Below are 17,326 nucleotides of genomic sequence, written 5' to 3'. Positions count from 1 at the left end.
TCTATTTTATCGCCCCCAGAAACCTGCTCCTTTTACTCTCTGTTCTGGACATCCTAGACGTCCAATTCTCATGGCTTTTAGCCGTACCCTTATCCTACTCCTCCTCTGTTCCTCTGGCGATGTAGAGGTGAATCCAGGCCCTGCAGGGCCTAGCTCCACTCCTATTCCCTAGGCACTCTCTTTTGATGACTTCTGTAATCGTAAAAGCCTAGGTTTCATGCATGTTAACATTAGAAGTCTCCTCCCTAAGTTTGTTCTATTCACTGCTTTAGCACACTCTGCCAACCCGGATGTCTTAGCCATGTCTGAATCCTGGCTTAGGAAGACCACCAATAACTCTGAAATCTCCATCCCTAACTACAACATTTTCAGACAAGATAGAACTGCTAAAGGGGGTGGTGTTGCAATCTACTGCAGAGATAGCCTGCAGTATTGTATAGTGTACAGACAAATAAGCCGTAGTCCCATGTGGCTCAGTTGGTAGAGCATGGTGTTTGCAATGCCAGTGTTGTGGGTTCGATTCCCACGGGGGACCAGTACGGAAACAAATGTATGAAATGTATCCATTCACTACTGTAAGTCGCTCTGGATGAGAGCGTCTGCTAAATGATTAAAATGTTCTGTCCTACTATCCAGGTCTGCACCCAAACAATTTGAATTTCTACTTTTAAAAATCCACCTCTCTAAAAACAAGTCTCTCACCGTTGCCGCCTGCTATAGAGCACCCTCTGCCCCCAGCTGTGCTCTGGATACCATATGTGAACTGATTGCCCCCCATCTATCTTCAGAGCTCGTGCTGCTAGATGACCTAAACTGTGACATACTTAACACCCCGGCCATCCTACAATCTAAGCTTGATGCCCTCAATCACACACAAATTATCAATGAACCTACCAGGTACAACCCCAATGCCGTAAACACGGGCACCCTCATAGATATCATCCTAACCAACTTGCCCTCTAAATACACCTCTGCTGTTTTCAACCAAGATCTCAGCAATCACTGCCTCATTGCCTGCATCCGTAATGGGTCAGCGGTCAAACGACCTCCACTCATCACTATCAAACGCTCCCTGAAACACTTCAGCGAGTAGGCCTTTCTAATCGACCTGGCCCGGGTATCCTGGAAGGATATCGACCTCATCCAGTCAGTAGAGGATGCCTGGTTATTTTTTTTAAATGCCTTCCTCACCATCTTAAATAAGCATGCCCCATTCAAGAAATGTAGAACCAGGAACAGATATAGCCCTTGGTTCTCTCCAGACCTGACTGCCCTTAACAAACACAAAAACATCCTGTGGCGTTCTGCATTAGCATCGAACAGCCCCCGTGAAATGTAACTTTTTAGGGAAGTTAGAAACCAATATACATAGGCAGTTAGAAAAGCCAAGGTTAGCTTTTTCAAGCAGAAATTTGCTTCCTGCAACACATATTCAAAAAAAGTTCTGGGACACTGTAAAGTCCTTGGAGAATAAGAGCACCTCCTCCCAGCTGCCCACTGCACTGTGGATAGAAAACTCTGTCACCACCGATAAATCCACTATAATTGAGAATTTCAATAAGCATTTTTCTACGGCTGGCCATGCTTTCCACCTGGCCACCCCTACCCCGGTCAACAGCACTGCACCCCCCACAGCAACTCGCCCAAGCCTTCCCCATTTCTCCTTCTCCCAAATCCAGTCAGCTAATGTTCTGAAAGAGCTGCAAAATCTGGACCCCCACAAATCAGCCGGGCCAGACAATCTGGACCCTTTCTTTCTAAAATTATCTGCCGAAATTGTTGCAAGCCCTATTACTAGCCTGTTCAACCTCTCTTTGATGTCGTCTGAGATTCCCAAAGATTGGAAAGCAGCTGCGGTCATCCCACTCTTCTAAGGGGGGACACTCTTGACCCAAACTGCTACAGACCTATATCTATCCTACCCTGCCTTTCTAAGGTCTTCGAAAGCCAAGTTAACAAACAGATCACCGACCATTTCGAATCCCACCGTACCTTCTCCGCTATGCAATCTGGTTTCAGAGCTGGTCATGGGTGCACCTCAGCCACGCTCAAGGTCCTAAACGATATCTTAACCGCCATCGATAAGAAACAGTACTGTGCAGCCGTATTCATTGACCTGGCCAAGGCTTTCGACTCTGTCAATCACCACATCCTCATCGGCAGACTCAACAGCCTTGGTTTCTCAAATGATTGCCTCGACTGGTTCACCAACTACTTCTCCGACAGAGTTCAGTGTGTCAAATCTGAGGGCCTGTTGTCCGGGCCTCTGGCAGTCTCTATGGGGGTGCCACAGGGTTAAATTCTTGGGCCGACACTTTTCTCTGTATATATCAATGATGTCGCTCTTGCTGCTGGTGAGTCTCTGATCCACCTCTACGCAGACGACACCATTCTGTATACTTCTGGCCCTTCTTTGGACACTGTGTTAACAACCCTCCAGACGAGCTTCAATGCCATACAACTCTCCTTCCGTGGCCTCCAACTGCTCTTAAATACAAGTAAAACTAAATGCATGCTCTTCAACCGATCGCTGCAGCCTGCACCTGCCCGCCCATCCAGCATCACTACTCTGGATGGTTCTGACTTAGAATATGTGGACAACTACAAATACCTAGGTGTCTGGTTAGATTGTAAACTCTCCTTCCAGACTCACATAAAACATCTCCAATCCAAAGTTAAATCTAGAATTGGCTTCCTATTTCGCAACAAAGCATCCTTCACTCATGCTGCCAAACATACCCTCGTAAAACTGACCATCTTACCTATCCTCGACTTTGGCGATGTCATTTACAAAATAGCCTCCAACACCCTACTCAACAAATTGGATGCAGTTTATCACAGTGCCATCCGTTTTGTCACCAAAGCCCCATATACTACCCACCACTGCGATCTGTACGCTCTTGTTGGCTGGCCCTCGCTTCATATTCGTCGCCAAACCCACTGGCTCCAGGTCATCTACAAGACCCTGCTAGGTAAAGTCCCGCCTTATCTCTGCTCGCTGGTCACCATAGCTGCACCCACCCATAGCATACGTTCCAGCAGGTATATCTCACTTGTCACCCCCAAAGCCAATTCCTCCTTTGGCCGCCTCTCCTTCCAGTTCTCTGCTGCCAATGACTGGAACGAACTACAAAAATCTCTGAAACTGGAAACACTTATCTCCCTCACTAGTTTTAAGCACCAGCTGTCAGAGCAGCTCACAGATCACTGCACCTATACATAGCCCATCTATAAATAGGCCAAACAACTACCTCTTCCCCTACTGTATTTATTTATTTATTTTGCTCCTTTGCACCCCAGTATTTCTACTTTGCACACTCATCTACTGTCAAATCTACCATTCCATTGTTTTACTTGCTATATTGTATTTACTTCGCTACCATGGCCTATTTATTGCCTTTACCTCCCTTATCTCACCTCATTTGCTCACATTGTATATAGACTTGTTTTTCTACTGTATTATTGACTGTATGTTTGTTTTACTCCATGTGTTGTTATATGTGTCGAACTGCTTTTCTTTATCTTGGCCAGGTCGCAGTTGTAAATGAGAACTTGTTCTCAACTTGCCTACCTGGTTAAATAAAGGTGAAATAAAAAATACATTAAAATAAAATGTATTTTTACTACTTTACACAATTAATTGGGGACTCCACCGCTGTAAACATAATTTGCATGATGTGTGTAAAGAAGGAGAGTCTCATTTCATACATGTGCAGTTGTTTCCACTTTCCTCTCCTCTCCTCCCCTCGACTACCTTTTGCCTTTATCAAAAGAAGGTGAGGAGAGGACGGAAGAGTTGAGCAAGCCAATTGAGAATCTCCCAAGATTCCACTGTGCTGATTCCCTGGCATTTTCACATTTGGGCAAAAGTCCGTCCTCCGTCCTCCGTGACCTGGAAATTGATAAGTGGTTGAGGAGTATGCTAAACAGAAGATTGTCCTCCCCTCCTTGATAGCCTCCTTTTGGCGAGGAAGAACAAGTGTATCCTACCGTGGAAGAGTTTTGATACCTGCCATACACCCTTTGAATCAGCTGTTGTATTTTCGAAGGAGAAAAGCATGCAGACATTTAAAAACGATATGCCTACCTACCTTAATTCGTTTTTATCACTATACACATTTATTTTGGGAACCACCCCTGTAAAATGTAATTTGCCTGATGGCTCGCAAGTGAAGGAGCTTCTCACAAGCGCATTTTCGTCTACGTTCATTCGCCTCGATTATCTTTGACCTTTTTCAAGAGGCAAGAGAGGACGGAGGAGACAGGACGCAGGAGTTGTGCAAATCTAATTGAGAAAAGGCCCCTCTTGTAGGGTTAAGACAAAACAAATCCAAAGGTGAAAGAGGACTTTAGTGCCCAAAAGTTTTAGCACGCGCAGCGCCATTGAGGATATTCGCCATTTTGAAATAGTCAACTGGGTGGGACTTCCTATGGGTTAAGGGAGCATCATATAATTCCATCCAGGTCATCAGCCAATTAATTTTGCTCATGAGCAAACATTTTATAACTGCAGGTTGCAGTAAATCAACAACCTTGGCTTTATATCTGTTCAAACAACACACTCCAGGTGGCAGTGTGCATCCTTTCAGTTTGTTTGCCAACTCAGAACTATTAGAAGGAAATTGACTACTTCAAAATGGAGATGGCCTCACTGGCACCGCCCTTCACCTCAGATGCCACAATTGGACAGGTATAAAGAATTCTCTATGGTTCTCTTTGGAAAATCCTCAGGTAATATTAGATTAGTTCCAGACCATCTAAACTGTGATCATGGGTAAATTGTAGTGATGGGTGAAAAGTATCCAGTTACATATCAGGATATTCTTTATGTTCTCTTTTTAAAGAGCCAATTTGTTTTCAGCGCTGTCTTTCCCCATGGCTGATCCAAACTCATTCTCATGTCTCGTCTCTCTGCATCAGACAAATTGTGAGCAATTGTTTGGAACATCAAGTAGTAATAAAATTAGTATCCAATCACAATACATTAGCCTATCATATCAGGACTTTAGTATCGTGATAACATTTCGTGAGGTCCCTGGCACTTCCCAGCCCTAGTAAATTGTGAGACTGACTGATCAATAATTAATATTGAGTAGTTATTTGTGATGCAAGCTAATTTGTCAGTCAATCAGTCTGGACTCACCTTTGAAGTCGACTGTCCAATGCACCCATTGTATGTAGAGCAATGTCTGAATCAGCATGTCAGATTTTATAGAGTAAAGCAAACAAGTGCCACCTGGTGGTCAAACCTTGAATATCATTTGACACGTACACCAGCTCTGGTGGAAGAGGAAAACATACACGCACGATATGGTGGAGTTTGTGTGGGTCTGACAGTATTATGAAGGAATGCTACAGGGCACAATAGTAGAGAGCCACTCCTTGCTGAGATAATGCAACAAATAAAAACCAAAACATGTTTAACCAGATTTAATATTTTTTAAACATTGGGTTTGGAAAAAAAGTACAAAAGTGATCTGTACGCCACAGTATGAAACCAGTTTGGTCCAGAGCTGTAAAGTGAAAGTTGTGTTCCTTTAAAAACCATATTCTACATATGTATTTATATAATTAACCAGCCTTACACACTCACTAAAACCGATACAAGTTACACATTTTAAATACATAGGCTGACCCCTGTAATACCTTTACATGTGATAAAAAAAGGACAAAAGTCTAAAAGTACATGAGACCACAATGCCAACCTGTATATGGCACTAAGTCATGCAGTATTACAATCGTTCCACTACAGAGAAACAGCAAAGCACTACAGCTGTCACTGTGAGAAAAAGAGGGCAGCTGGGAGGTGTCTCTAAATAACAAGGTTTAAAAATCTCTCAAAGAGTTCATGGTTTTTGGACTTTAACGCCGAGAGAAGTCTCCGCTGCTGGCCAGCAACGCTGTGGTCGGACACCATTTTAACGTTTGCATACATAGTAAGTTGAGAAGGTTCTCCAATGAGGAGAGAACCTATTCCATAATTACATCCAATTAGAAAAATATAACTAATATGTTACGAGAAAGTTGCTGAAGACAAAAATCCCCCAAACCTGGGAAATGCTCGGAGTATGTGGTGAGAAAACACTAAGAAAGACAATTGAATAAATAAAATTGCTTGACATCTATAGAAATCTACTTGGTTCTGTGATGTTGACAATCTTTTCCACCTTGCGCAAATCATGCTGCTGGACCCAGGCAGTGTTAACGAGGCGCTCTCCTCCTTCCATCCACAGTCAGATAAAAATAAAAGTATAAAAAAAATACTCAGGGTTAAAACATGAAATTTGGAGGACGCGTTCTTATTGTCACGTCAACATGAAAATCGATTTCCATGTACAGCATGGTCACCAGGGTTTCCAATTAAGAAAACTGAAAAGGATCAAAATTGAGAAAACAGAAAGGAGAGGGGAAAGGTAGAATGGCATCAGCCTTTCACAGTGTTAAAACAACAAAGCCCCTCCGAGCTGTGGTTGTGTGGGCTTGTCGTTACGGTAACAGCAGTGAACTCCCTGTTCTGTCAAACTTCTTGCCCTTTGAGAGTGCGGCCACTTGTTTTAGCAGCTCCCGATTTTTGGCCTGTAGTAAAAGAAAAGTAGTGAGTATGTAACCATCTAGGTCTAATGAAAGCATTTACCGCACAAGCTAGTAGTGTTTTTTTATTACATCCTAGTGTGCCTCATTCTAAGGAAGGTTGTTTGAACGCCCATGTACTTCAGGGGCTACAGGTCATCATATTGGGTTGGAACTTGTCTCAATGGCTGAGTTTACACAGACAGCCCAATTCTGATCTTCTTCCACTAATAGATCAACCCATTTGCCAATAATTGGGCAAAAGATCTGAATTAAGCCAACCGTGTAAATGTAGCCAATGGCTCACAAGATGTCAGGTTTTTTTCTTGTAAAGGTATGCATGGAAATTTCTAGTATACCTGTTGCTGTTCCATGGACTCCTTGTGCGCCTTCTCCATATTGTTCATCTTCACCCTCATGTTGGATTCCTGGTACTGGAAGTCTGCCTTGAGCTCTGTTAGCTAGAAGTACACACACAAAAAGAGAGGCAGACAATCTAATGAATACAACATGACCAAGTCATATTTCACATAAAACAGTTTAGAAGTGTGTATGAGTACCAGTCAAAACTTTGGACACCTACTCATTCAAATTATTCTTTAGTTTGACTATTTTCTACATTGTAGAATAATAGTAAAGACATCAACTATGAAATAATGTAGAACTCAGTGTTAAATCAAAAATATATTTTACATTTGAGATTCCTCAAAGTAGCCACCCTTTGAACACTCTTGGCATTCTCTCAACCAGCTTCACCTGGAATGCTTTTCCAACAGTCTTGAAGGAGTTCCCACATATGCTGAGCACTTGTTGGCTGCTTTTCTGTCGCTCTGCAGCCCAACTCATCCCAATTGGGTTGAGGTCAGGTGATTGTGGAGGCCAGGTCATTTGATGCAGAAATCCATCACTCTCCTTCTTGATAAAATAGCCCTTACACAGCCTGGAGGTGTGTTGGGTCATTGTCCTGTTGAAAAACAAATTATAGTCCTACTAAGCCCAAACCAGATGGGACGGCTTATCGCTGAAGAATGCTGTGGTAGCCATGCTGGTTAAGTGTGCCTTGAATTCTAAATAAATCACAGACCGTGTCACCAGCAGGGCACCCCCACACTTTACAGTGGGAACAACACATGCAGATATCATCCGTTCACCTACTCTGCGTCTCAAAAGACACAGCAGTTGGATTCAAAAATCTCAAATTTGGACTCATCAAACCAAAGGACAGGATTTCCACCACTCTAATGTCCATTGTTTGTGTTTCTTGGCCCAAGCAAGTCTCCTCTTATTATTGGTCCTTTAGTAGTGGTTTCTTTGCAGCAATTCAGCCATGAAGGCCTGATTCACACAGTCTGCTCTGAACAGTTGATGTTGAGATGTGTCTGTTACTTGAACTCTGTGAAGCATTTATTAGGGCTGCAATTTCTGAGGCTGGTAACTAATGAACTTATCCTCTGCAGCAGAAGTAACTCCGGATCTTCCTTTCCAGTGGCGGCTCTTCCTTTCCTGAGAGCCAGTTTCATCATAGCGCTTGATGGTTTTTGCGACTGCACTTGAAGAAACTGTCAAAGTTCTTAATTTTTCAGATCGACTGACCTTCATGTCTTAATAAAGTAATGATGGAATGTAATTTCTCTTCACTTATTTGAGCTGTTCTTGCCATAATATGGACTTGGTCTTTTACCAAATCGGGCTATCTTCTGTATACCAACTCTACCTTGTCACAACACAACTATTATCTCAAACGCATTAAGGAAAGAAATTCCACAAATTAACTTTTAATAAGGCACACCTGTTAATTGAAATGGATTCCATGTGACTACCTCATGAAGCTGGTTGAGATAATGCAAAGCTGTCATCAAGGCAGAGGGTAGCTACTTTGAAGAATCTCAAATATATTTGGATTTGTTTAACACTTTGGTTACTACCTGATTCCATGACTGTTATTTCATAGATGATGTCTTCATTATTATTCAATAAAGTAGAAAATAGTAAAAATAAAAGAAAAACCCTGGAATGAATAGGTTTAGGTATATATATATAAATTAGGCTTGTACCTTTCGGTCCTTCTCCAGCATTGTCTGATCCCTCTGCTGAAGCATTCTCTTTAATGACATCACTTCCTCTTTCAGCTGGCTGATCAGAATGAAGTTGTCCGTTCCTCCAGAATCCATAGATTGGGTGATTGAACTACTGCAGCGAGAGGGCAGGGAAGAAACAAGTTAGGGTGGCAGAAAATACCTGTTTGGAGATCTTTTTTACACTGACCAACTTTACCTGCTCCAACAACACCTTGATGACAACCATCACAGATGTGTGTTAGAACCAAGAAGGCCAAAAATAAGTGTCAGGAACATACTGGATGTTCAGCCCTGTTTCATTCAAAAAGTTAGAACCAGTTTGTAACTCCTTACATGTGATTGAAACTCCTCTCGTACCTGTCCCCGTTGGATGGCTTCATCTCCAGTTTTGGTTTCTTCTTTGGGGTCTCCTTCTGGATCGAAGACGATTTATGGCTGAAGGGAGAACCAACACACAACTTTAGCCACCGAGGCTCCATAAAAAACAGAACTCGTCCCAGATCGCCCCATAGTTAAAATACATTGCATAACTAAGCAAATAAAATACATTGCATAACTAAGCAAATGGGCTTGTCATAAGTCAAAACACTGGGGAATGTGATTCAGAGGTGGTAAGTTACCTCTGCTTCCACATTCCCTGCTCCTGCTCTGGACTTAAGCTCCCACTGAGTCTACAACACAGAGACAAGAAAACACACACACACAAACAAAAACCAAGTTGTCATTTCATCTTTCCAAGATGTTTCTTCCGATATTTGACACATGCATCAAAACTCAGACTACTACATCCTTCCAAAAAGTGCCTGTTCAACACAATACATATATGACAGAACAGTGACCTGTATTACAGAGGATGTAAAGGCCCAAAATTTAGAGGAGAGGGCTGTGGCACCAGGGCCTACTTGTGTGAGCTGCTGTGTCTTTGCTGATGGTGATGGTGCTGTCTGGAGTGGTGGTCCTTCTCGTTGAGCGAGGAGTTGGAGTGGGAGGAGCTGAAGCCTTTCCTCTGCTCCTTGGTCTTTTGCAGTACACGTCGGTAGGACAGAGTGCACAGCCAGCACAGCAGTTTCCCATCCACCTGATGCAACACACAGAGGACAGTGGAGGATGGTGAATACGCAAGTGTTGGACAACATGCATGTCAGGGTATCAATGCAGCAGGTGTCTGTGCCTACCTTTCTCCTGCCCTCCTCCTTGCGGTCAAATGCGCACTGTTGTTTGCACTGCTCGCATGTCTGTGGAGGGCCATACTTCTTCTCTGAGTTGGTGCAACGCTGACACTTTGTCCCGATGAAAGCAGCAATTATGTTACAGTATTGGCAGGGTTTGGGCTATGTGGGAAACAACAGAAGACTGTTTCAACCTGCTTTTTCAGACAATTTGGCCAGCATAACCAAAACTGAGTCAATCAGTACATAATGTACAATTATAAACAGATAATTCAAGTCAAACATACTGTCCCAAACTGCTTTACATTCTGGGCACACTTCTTGCAAATGGTGTTTGTTTTGCTGGAATAAAGAACAGTAAAGAGAAATCACACCAACGTCCTGAAACCAATGTTTTCACTATATTACATGGTGATGCCTTAAGAATGGAATAAGAATACCATGCACAGTAAAAGTGCTGGAGCAGAACTTACCTCTCCTGCTGAAACTCTGATCTGCAGTATGTACACTTGACGATGGGATGAGCGATGCGACACTCCTGTTGACACAAGAAACAAAGCATTAGTGATTTATCTCGTCAAAAGTTTATAAAGCTCTTTCAAGGACAAAATATAAATTAAACATGTTAAAAAAATAATCATATTGGCAATAACACTAAGAATTAACTAAACCCTCAATCATGAGTTGTTTGTCCTACCTGTTAAAACACCTTTGTATGCCTTTATTTAGTGTTAGGCATTTGTTCATTATTATTTACCATGAATGGGAAGTGTTTACAACGAACCTTTTATTTAGTCAATCTGGGCAGAAAGCTTGAAAACCTGTGTGTGGTGGTGAGCTTATGGCAATGGGAAATAAGTATTTACAAAGCACCAGCATGAATAGCAACATCTTTTAATAAAATGTAATAATTTGCCCCTGGAATTATAACTCGATTTTTGCCCATTCCATTTTGAATTTCTGTGGAACATAGCCTACGCTACAGGCCGAGGAGGAATGCTACATTGAGCCCCCTGGAATTCAATTTTGTAAATGCCGGTAGTTAGACACAGACTACATTGATGATAAAATAGACTTGTTAGTAAGTGGCATGAAGTGTAAACTAATGACAAAGGAACAGGTCATGGACGATGAAATGTGAAAATAGATAACGTTAGTTAATAACCCAAGTTCATCTGACATTATTTTGTCTGTTACACCCAGCGGACACTTCGGTGAGAAAACAATTCGCGGATACATTGTATCGTCCCCGTCTTTCGTGTGATATTATCTAGCTAACGAGGTTGCCATTTGCGTTCCAGACATGTTGCAATGATATAGCGGTTACATAATCTATCACTTGCTATAAGGGCTGAATGTGGCCAGAGACCTTAGAATTCCACATCTTGGTAGAAGTCTAAACACGCGTGAAAGACGTATACGTCTGTAGTAGTACAGTAACGTTAGTTAACTTAGCCCAAAATATGGCAATATGAATGGTTAACTAAATAGCAGGCGCCCACAACTAGCTAGCACCCACACCTCCAGTCCAAACCTTGCACAGCTGCTGTCCCTGCGACAGTTCTTCGAACGGATACCGCTGGTTACACTTCGTACACGCGTAGAGGGCCGTTGTTGCCATTCTCACCAAGATTAACAAAAAGTCACAGATAAAAACAAATAGAGTGAAATATGTAGTCACCTAGACAGCGTGCCGTCTTAACTATTTCCTCGGTAGCTAGTTAGCTAAGCATGTAGCTAGCCAGCTAGCTAATAATAGTTAGCTAGGCTAATGCTAAATAAAACAGCTAAATGTTCTCAAATATCTATCATCTCTTTCTGTTGGCTAACTAACATAAGTTACGTAACATCGGTAGTCAAAACTGATAAAGGATTCGCAAAATATAAAAACGAATAAAATATTTAACGCTGATCTTAGCTAGCAATTCTCCTATCTAGCTTTTTTCCCTTTCTCTTTTTTTGTATCCGCGGCGTCGTCATTCAGACCGGATGCGGCCAACTAGAAAAGAAAGAAAGATAAGCCAATCATGACATATCATCAGTGCGCGGGACTTAGCATTTTGAAACACAGAAGCCAATCAGAGAACAAAACAAGACAGAGCGATTAAGTTCCACTAGAGAGGAAGACGCGAAGCGAGAGGATTTTTTTTTGTATATGAGACTTTCGAATTACGTGAGGCCTGATCGAATAATAGTTTCGTAATGTTTAGACTATTACAAATGTACTGCCATAAGTGGATGCACGTGGCATTCCGGCCACTTTGAGAAAACTACATAGTTGTGCCAGTTGTTCACACGCGTATCTGCCCTCTCATTGGCTAGAATGGTCCCACCCGATCTCGCGTGCCTTCATGAAAACATGCATTTCAATTGTTAGTTCGGTCATCTTGTCAATATAATATATAATCTTTGATTCCACTAGTCTCTGCCGAGTGGCCATGTCTAGATGGGATAAAACTTTTGTCAAATTGGCGTCCAAAGTCGTTTTCTTGCATTTTAGCGAACCCGTTTTTTAACGTAGAGTGCCAGGTCGCAGTTGTAAATGAGAACTTGTTCTCAACTGGCCTACCTGGTTAAATAAAGGTGGGAAAAAAACGAATTATCCCAACCTGCTGCGTAAATTCTCCTAAACCTGCTATGAAAAGTTTTGACAAAAGCTGTATCCCTTCTAGACAAACCCCTACCGAGCCCCCAACAACAGCTGAAAAGCACTAAGTCTTGAATCTTGCATCGTTTTATATATCAACTCATACACCCTGTACCATGGAATTGGTGCTAGAGGTCGGCCGATTTCAAGTTTTCATAACAATCGGTAATCTGCATTTTTGGACTCCGATTATGGCTGATTACATTGCATTCCAAGAGGAAACTGCGTGGCAGGCTGACCACCTGTTATGCGAGTGCAGCAAGGAGCCAAGGTAAGTTGCTAGGTAGCATTAAACTTTTCTTGTAAAAAAACAATCAATCTTCACATAATCACTAGTTAACTACACATGGTTGATGATATTTAACTAGCTTGTCCTGTGTTGCATATAATCAATGTGGTGCCTGTTAATTTATCATCAAATCACAGCCTACTTCGCCAAACGGGGGATGATTTAAGCGCATTCGCGAAAAAAGCACAATCGTTGCACCAATGTACCTAACCATAAACATCAATGCTTTTCTTAAAATCAATACACATAAGTATATTTTTTTCAAACCTACATATTTAGTTAAAAGAAATTCATGTTAGCAGGCAATATTAACTGGGGAAATTGTCACTTCTCTTGCGTTCATTGCATGCAGAGTCAGGGTATATGCAACAGTTTGGGCCGCCTGGCTCGTTGAACTAATTTATCATAATTATGTAAAATTCTGGCATAACATTGAAGGTTGTGCAATGTAACAGCAATATTTAGACTTAGGGTTGCCGCCCGTTTGATAAAATATGGAACGGTTCCGTATTTCACTGAAATAATAAACATTTTGTTTTCGAAATGATAGTTTCCGGATTTGACCATATTAATGACCAACGGCTCATATTTCTGTGTTTTACTATACACTGCTCAAAAAAATAAAGAGAACACTAAAATAACACATCCTAGATCTGAATGAATGAAATAATCTTATTAAATGCTTTTTTCTTTACATAGTTGAATGGCTGACAACAAAATCATACAAAAATAATCAATGGAAATCCAATTTATCAACCCATGGAGGTCTGGATTTGGAGTCACACTCAAAATTAAAGTGGAAAACCACACTACAGGCTGATCCAACTTTCATGTAATGTCCTTAAAACAAGTCAAAATGAGGCTCAGTAGTGTGTGTGGCCTCCACGTGCCCGTATGACCTCCCTACAACGCCTGGGCATGCTCCTGATGAGGTGGAGGATGGTCTCCTGAGGGATCTCCTCCCAGACCTGGACTAAAGCATCCGCCAACTCCTGGACAGTCTGTGGTGCAACGTGGCGTTGGTGGATGGAGCGAGACATGATGTCCCAGATGTGCTCAATTGGATTCAGGTCTGGGGAACGGGCGGGCCAGTCCATAGCATCAATGCCTTCCTCTCGCAGGAACTACTGACACACTCCAGCCACATGAGGTCTAGCATTGTCTTGCATTAGGAGGAACCCAGGGCCAACCGCACCAGCATATGGTCTCACAAGGGGTCTGAGGATATCATCTCGGTACCTAATGGCAGTCAGGCTACCTCTGGCGAGCACATGGAGGGCTGTGCGGCCCCCCAAAGAAATGCCACCCCACACCATGACTGACCCACCGCCAAACCGGTCATGCTGGAGGATGTTGCAGGCAGCAGAACGTTCTCCACGGCATCTCCAGACTCTGTCACGTCTGTCACATGTGCTCAGTGTGAACCTGCTTTCATCTGTGAAGAGCATAGGGCGCCAGTGGCGAATTTGCCAATCTTGGTGTTCTCTGGCAAATGCCAAACGTCCTGCACGGTGGTGGGTTATAAGCACAACCCCCACCTGTGGACGTCGGGCCCCCTACCACCCCTTGGAGTCTGTTTCTGACCGTTTGAGCAGACACATGTACATTTGTGGCCTGCTGGAGGTCATTTTGCAGGGCTCTGGCAGTGCTCCTCCTGCTCCTCCTTGCACAAAGGCGGAGGTAGCAGTCCTGCTGCTGGGTTGTTGCCCTCCTACGGCCTCCTCCACGTCTCCTGATGTACTGGCCTGTCTCCTGGTAGCACCTCCATGCTCTGGACACTACGCTGACAGACACAGCAAACCTTCTTGCCACAGCTCGCATTGATGTGCCATCCTGGATGAGCTGCACTACCTGAGCCACTTGTGTGGGTTGTAGACTCCGTCTCATGCTACCACTAGAGTGAAAGCACCGCCAGCATTCAAAAGTGACCAAAACATCAGCCAGGAAGCATAGGAACTGAAGTGGTCTGTGGTCACCACCTGCAGAACCACTCCTTTATTGGGGGTGTCTTGCTAATTAACCTATAATTTACACCTGTTGTCTATTCCATTTGCACAACAGCATGTGAAATTTATTGTCAATCAGTGTTGCTTCCTAAGTGGACAGTTTGATTTCACAGAAGTGTGATTGACTTGGAGTTACATTGTGTTGTTTAAGTGTTCTCTTTATTTTTTTGAGCAGTGTATTTAAGTCTGATTTGATAGAGCAGTCTGACTGAGCGGTGGTAGGCGGCAGCAGGCTCGTAAGCATTCATTCAAACTTTACTGCGTTTGCCAGCAGCTCTTAGCAATGCTTGCTTCACAGCGCTGTATATGACTTCTAGCCTATCAACTCCTGAGATTAGGCTGGCAATACTAAAGTGCCTATTAGAACAATCAATAGTCAAAGGTATATGAAATACAAATCGTATAGAGAGAAATAGTCGACGTGTCATAATTCCTATAATAACTACACCCTAAAACTTCTTAACTGGGACTATTGAAGAACTGGGAATATTGAAGCACCAGCTTTCATATGTTCTCATGTTCTGAGCAAAGAACTTAAACGTTAGCTTTTTTTACATGGCACATATTGCACTTTTACTTTCTTCTCCAACACTGTTTTTGCATTATTTAAACCAAATTGAGCATGTTTCATTATTTATGTATTATATTAAAAGTTAAAATAAGTTCATTGTTCATTCAGTATTGTTGTAATTGTCATTATTACAAATATATACCAAAAAAAGCAGATACCGATTTATCTGCTTTTTTTGGTCCTCCAATCGGTATCGGCATTAAATTCATAATCGGTCAACCTCTAATTGGTATATAAAAAAACTCTTACCAACTATTTTGATATCTGTATGGCACGGCTGTCAACATCCTGGTCCTCAAATTAAACTGGTATACTTTCCTATTTATGTTATTTTTATTCCTCTGACAGTCTTGATCCTTTATATTGGGCAGACAGACCAGTTCCCTACCTCCTCCCACTGCCACCTGGGGTAATGCTGTAACCAATTGGATGTACTCTTGGATTGAGCAGACCTTCCCGTACAATTCTGATGACTCCATGAAGGACATAACGCTACCATTACAATGTAATTTAAGAACAAAATACCCTTTTCAAACATCTTTCCCATAAATACAGGTATTTTATCAACCAGCACATTTGAGTTCAGCCATAATATTTGTTCTACCTTTTCAGGTTGATGAAATTTAAATTGTAGCCAGCTCTGCAATACTTCTTTCAAAGTATCATTTTCAATTACCGGGACTATTTACATTGCCCCCCCCCCCCCCTTTGTTTTTACACTGCTGCTGTTTATTATCTATGCATATTCACTTTACCCCTACTTACATGTACAAATTACCTCGACTAACCTGTACCCCTGCACATTGACTCAGTACCGGTACCCCCTGTATATAGCCTCATTATTGTTATTTTGTAACTTTTTTCCCCACTTTTTGTTTATTTAGTAAATATCTTAACTCTTTTCTTAACTGCATTGATGGTTAAGGGCTTGTAAGTAAGCATTTCACGGTAAGGTACCCCCCTCTAAGGACGCCACATGGCGTCCTACCTGGGCTCGTACTTGGTTGATCGGGGTGCAGGCGGTGGAACTCAGTGATGAGTTCACTACTGTAAGGATCACGGTGTTTGCCATCAGACAGGGGAAGACCAGTGACAAAGTGCAGGGATATGTGGGATGATGAGGAACAGGAATCGGTTGAAGGAGACCAGCCAGAGCTTGCAGAGGAGTTTTATTCATGCAGGCGTCGACAAATGCGGAGACGTCGGGGACCATGGTAGGCCACCAAAAGCGTTGTCGCACAACAGGCCAGGGTCCAACGAGAGCCCGGGTTGCAAGCAAGCCTGAGGGAGTGTGCCCACTCCAGGACCGATAGGCAGAAAGCGTCAGGAACAAACATCCGGTTATCTGCCCCCTCCCCCCGGGGTCTGGTTGGGAACGCTGTGCCTCACAGACCTGATTCTCTATTCCCCAGCTGAGTGCCGCCAGGATAGTCTTGGGGTCCAAGGGAGTAGCCACGGGGCTATAGCGGTGTGAAAGTGCATCCGGTTTGACATTCTTGGATCCCGGGTGGTAGGAGAGGGAAAAGTTAAACCCACCTAGCTTGCCTGGAACTGGGACGCTTGGCGGTACGGAGATATTCCAGGTTCTTGTGATCAGTCCACACAATGAAAGGGTGTTCCGCCCCCTCCAACCAGTGCCTCCACTCCTCCAATGCCATCTTCACCGCGAGAAGCTCACGATTCCCCACATCGTAATTCCTCTCCGTGTCGTTAAGAAGATGGGAGAAGGCGGCGCAGGGATGCAGCTTGAGGTCCAGGGCATAACGCTGGGACAGAACAGCCCCCACTCCGACATCCGAAGTGTCGGCCTCCACCACGAACTGACAGGATGTGTCAGGATGAACTAATATGGGATCTGTGGTGAAGTGGTGCTTGAGGTCCCGGAACGCTCGGTCAGCAGCTGGGGACCACGTGAACGAACCTTGTTAGAGGAGAGCAGACGGGGGAAGCCAGGGCGCTGTAACCCCGGATTAAGCAGCATTTTTATTTTTTTGGA

At 43.1% G+C, this 17,326-nt stretch overlaps 1 protein-coding gene across 2 annotated transcripts; it reads right to left on the bottom strand.

Annotated features, from left to right (window-relative positions):
* Positions 1-5,415: 5,415 nt before the first annotated feature.
* On the bottom strand, positions 5,416-11,815 carry fam76b (family with sequence similarity 76 member B). Of its 2 annotated transcripts, none has more exons than XM_014137413.3 (10): positions 11,352-11,815; positions 10,291-10,355; positions 10,105-10,159; positions 9,824-9,979; positions 9,551-9,726; positions 9,269-9,319; positions 8,982-9,083; positions 8,625-8,760; positions 6,930-7,031; positions 5,416-6,576 (listed from the first exon to the last, which is right to left on the bottom strand). In XM_014137413.3, exons 1-10 carry the CDS (start codon positions 11,436-11,438, stop codon positions 6,487-6,489), a joined length of 1,020 nt encoding a protein of 339 aa, XP_013992888.1. In that variant the 5' UTR covers positions 11,439-11,815; the 3' UTR covers positions 5,416-6,486. The 2 variants fall into 2 exon arrangements, with proteins under 2 accessions (XP_013992888.1, NP_001133364.1); NM_001139892.1 differs by having other exon boundaries at positions 9,006-9,083; positions 11,352-11,779.
* Positions 11,816-17,326: the final 5,511 nt, after the last annotated feature.

This window comes from Salmo salar, chromosome 13 (assembly GCF_965601325.2).
Source record: "Salmo salar chromosome 13, fSalSal1, whole genome shotgun sequence".
Taxonomy (NCBI): Eukaryota; Metazoa; Chordata; class Actinopteri; order Salmoniformes; family Salmonidae; genus Salmo; species Salmo salar.
Note: the sequence above shows the minus strand (reverse complement) of the source record. Positions and strands in the feature narration are given on the sequence as shown.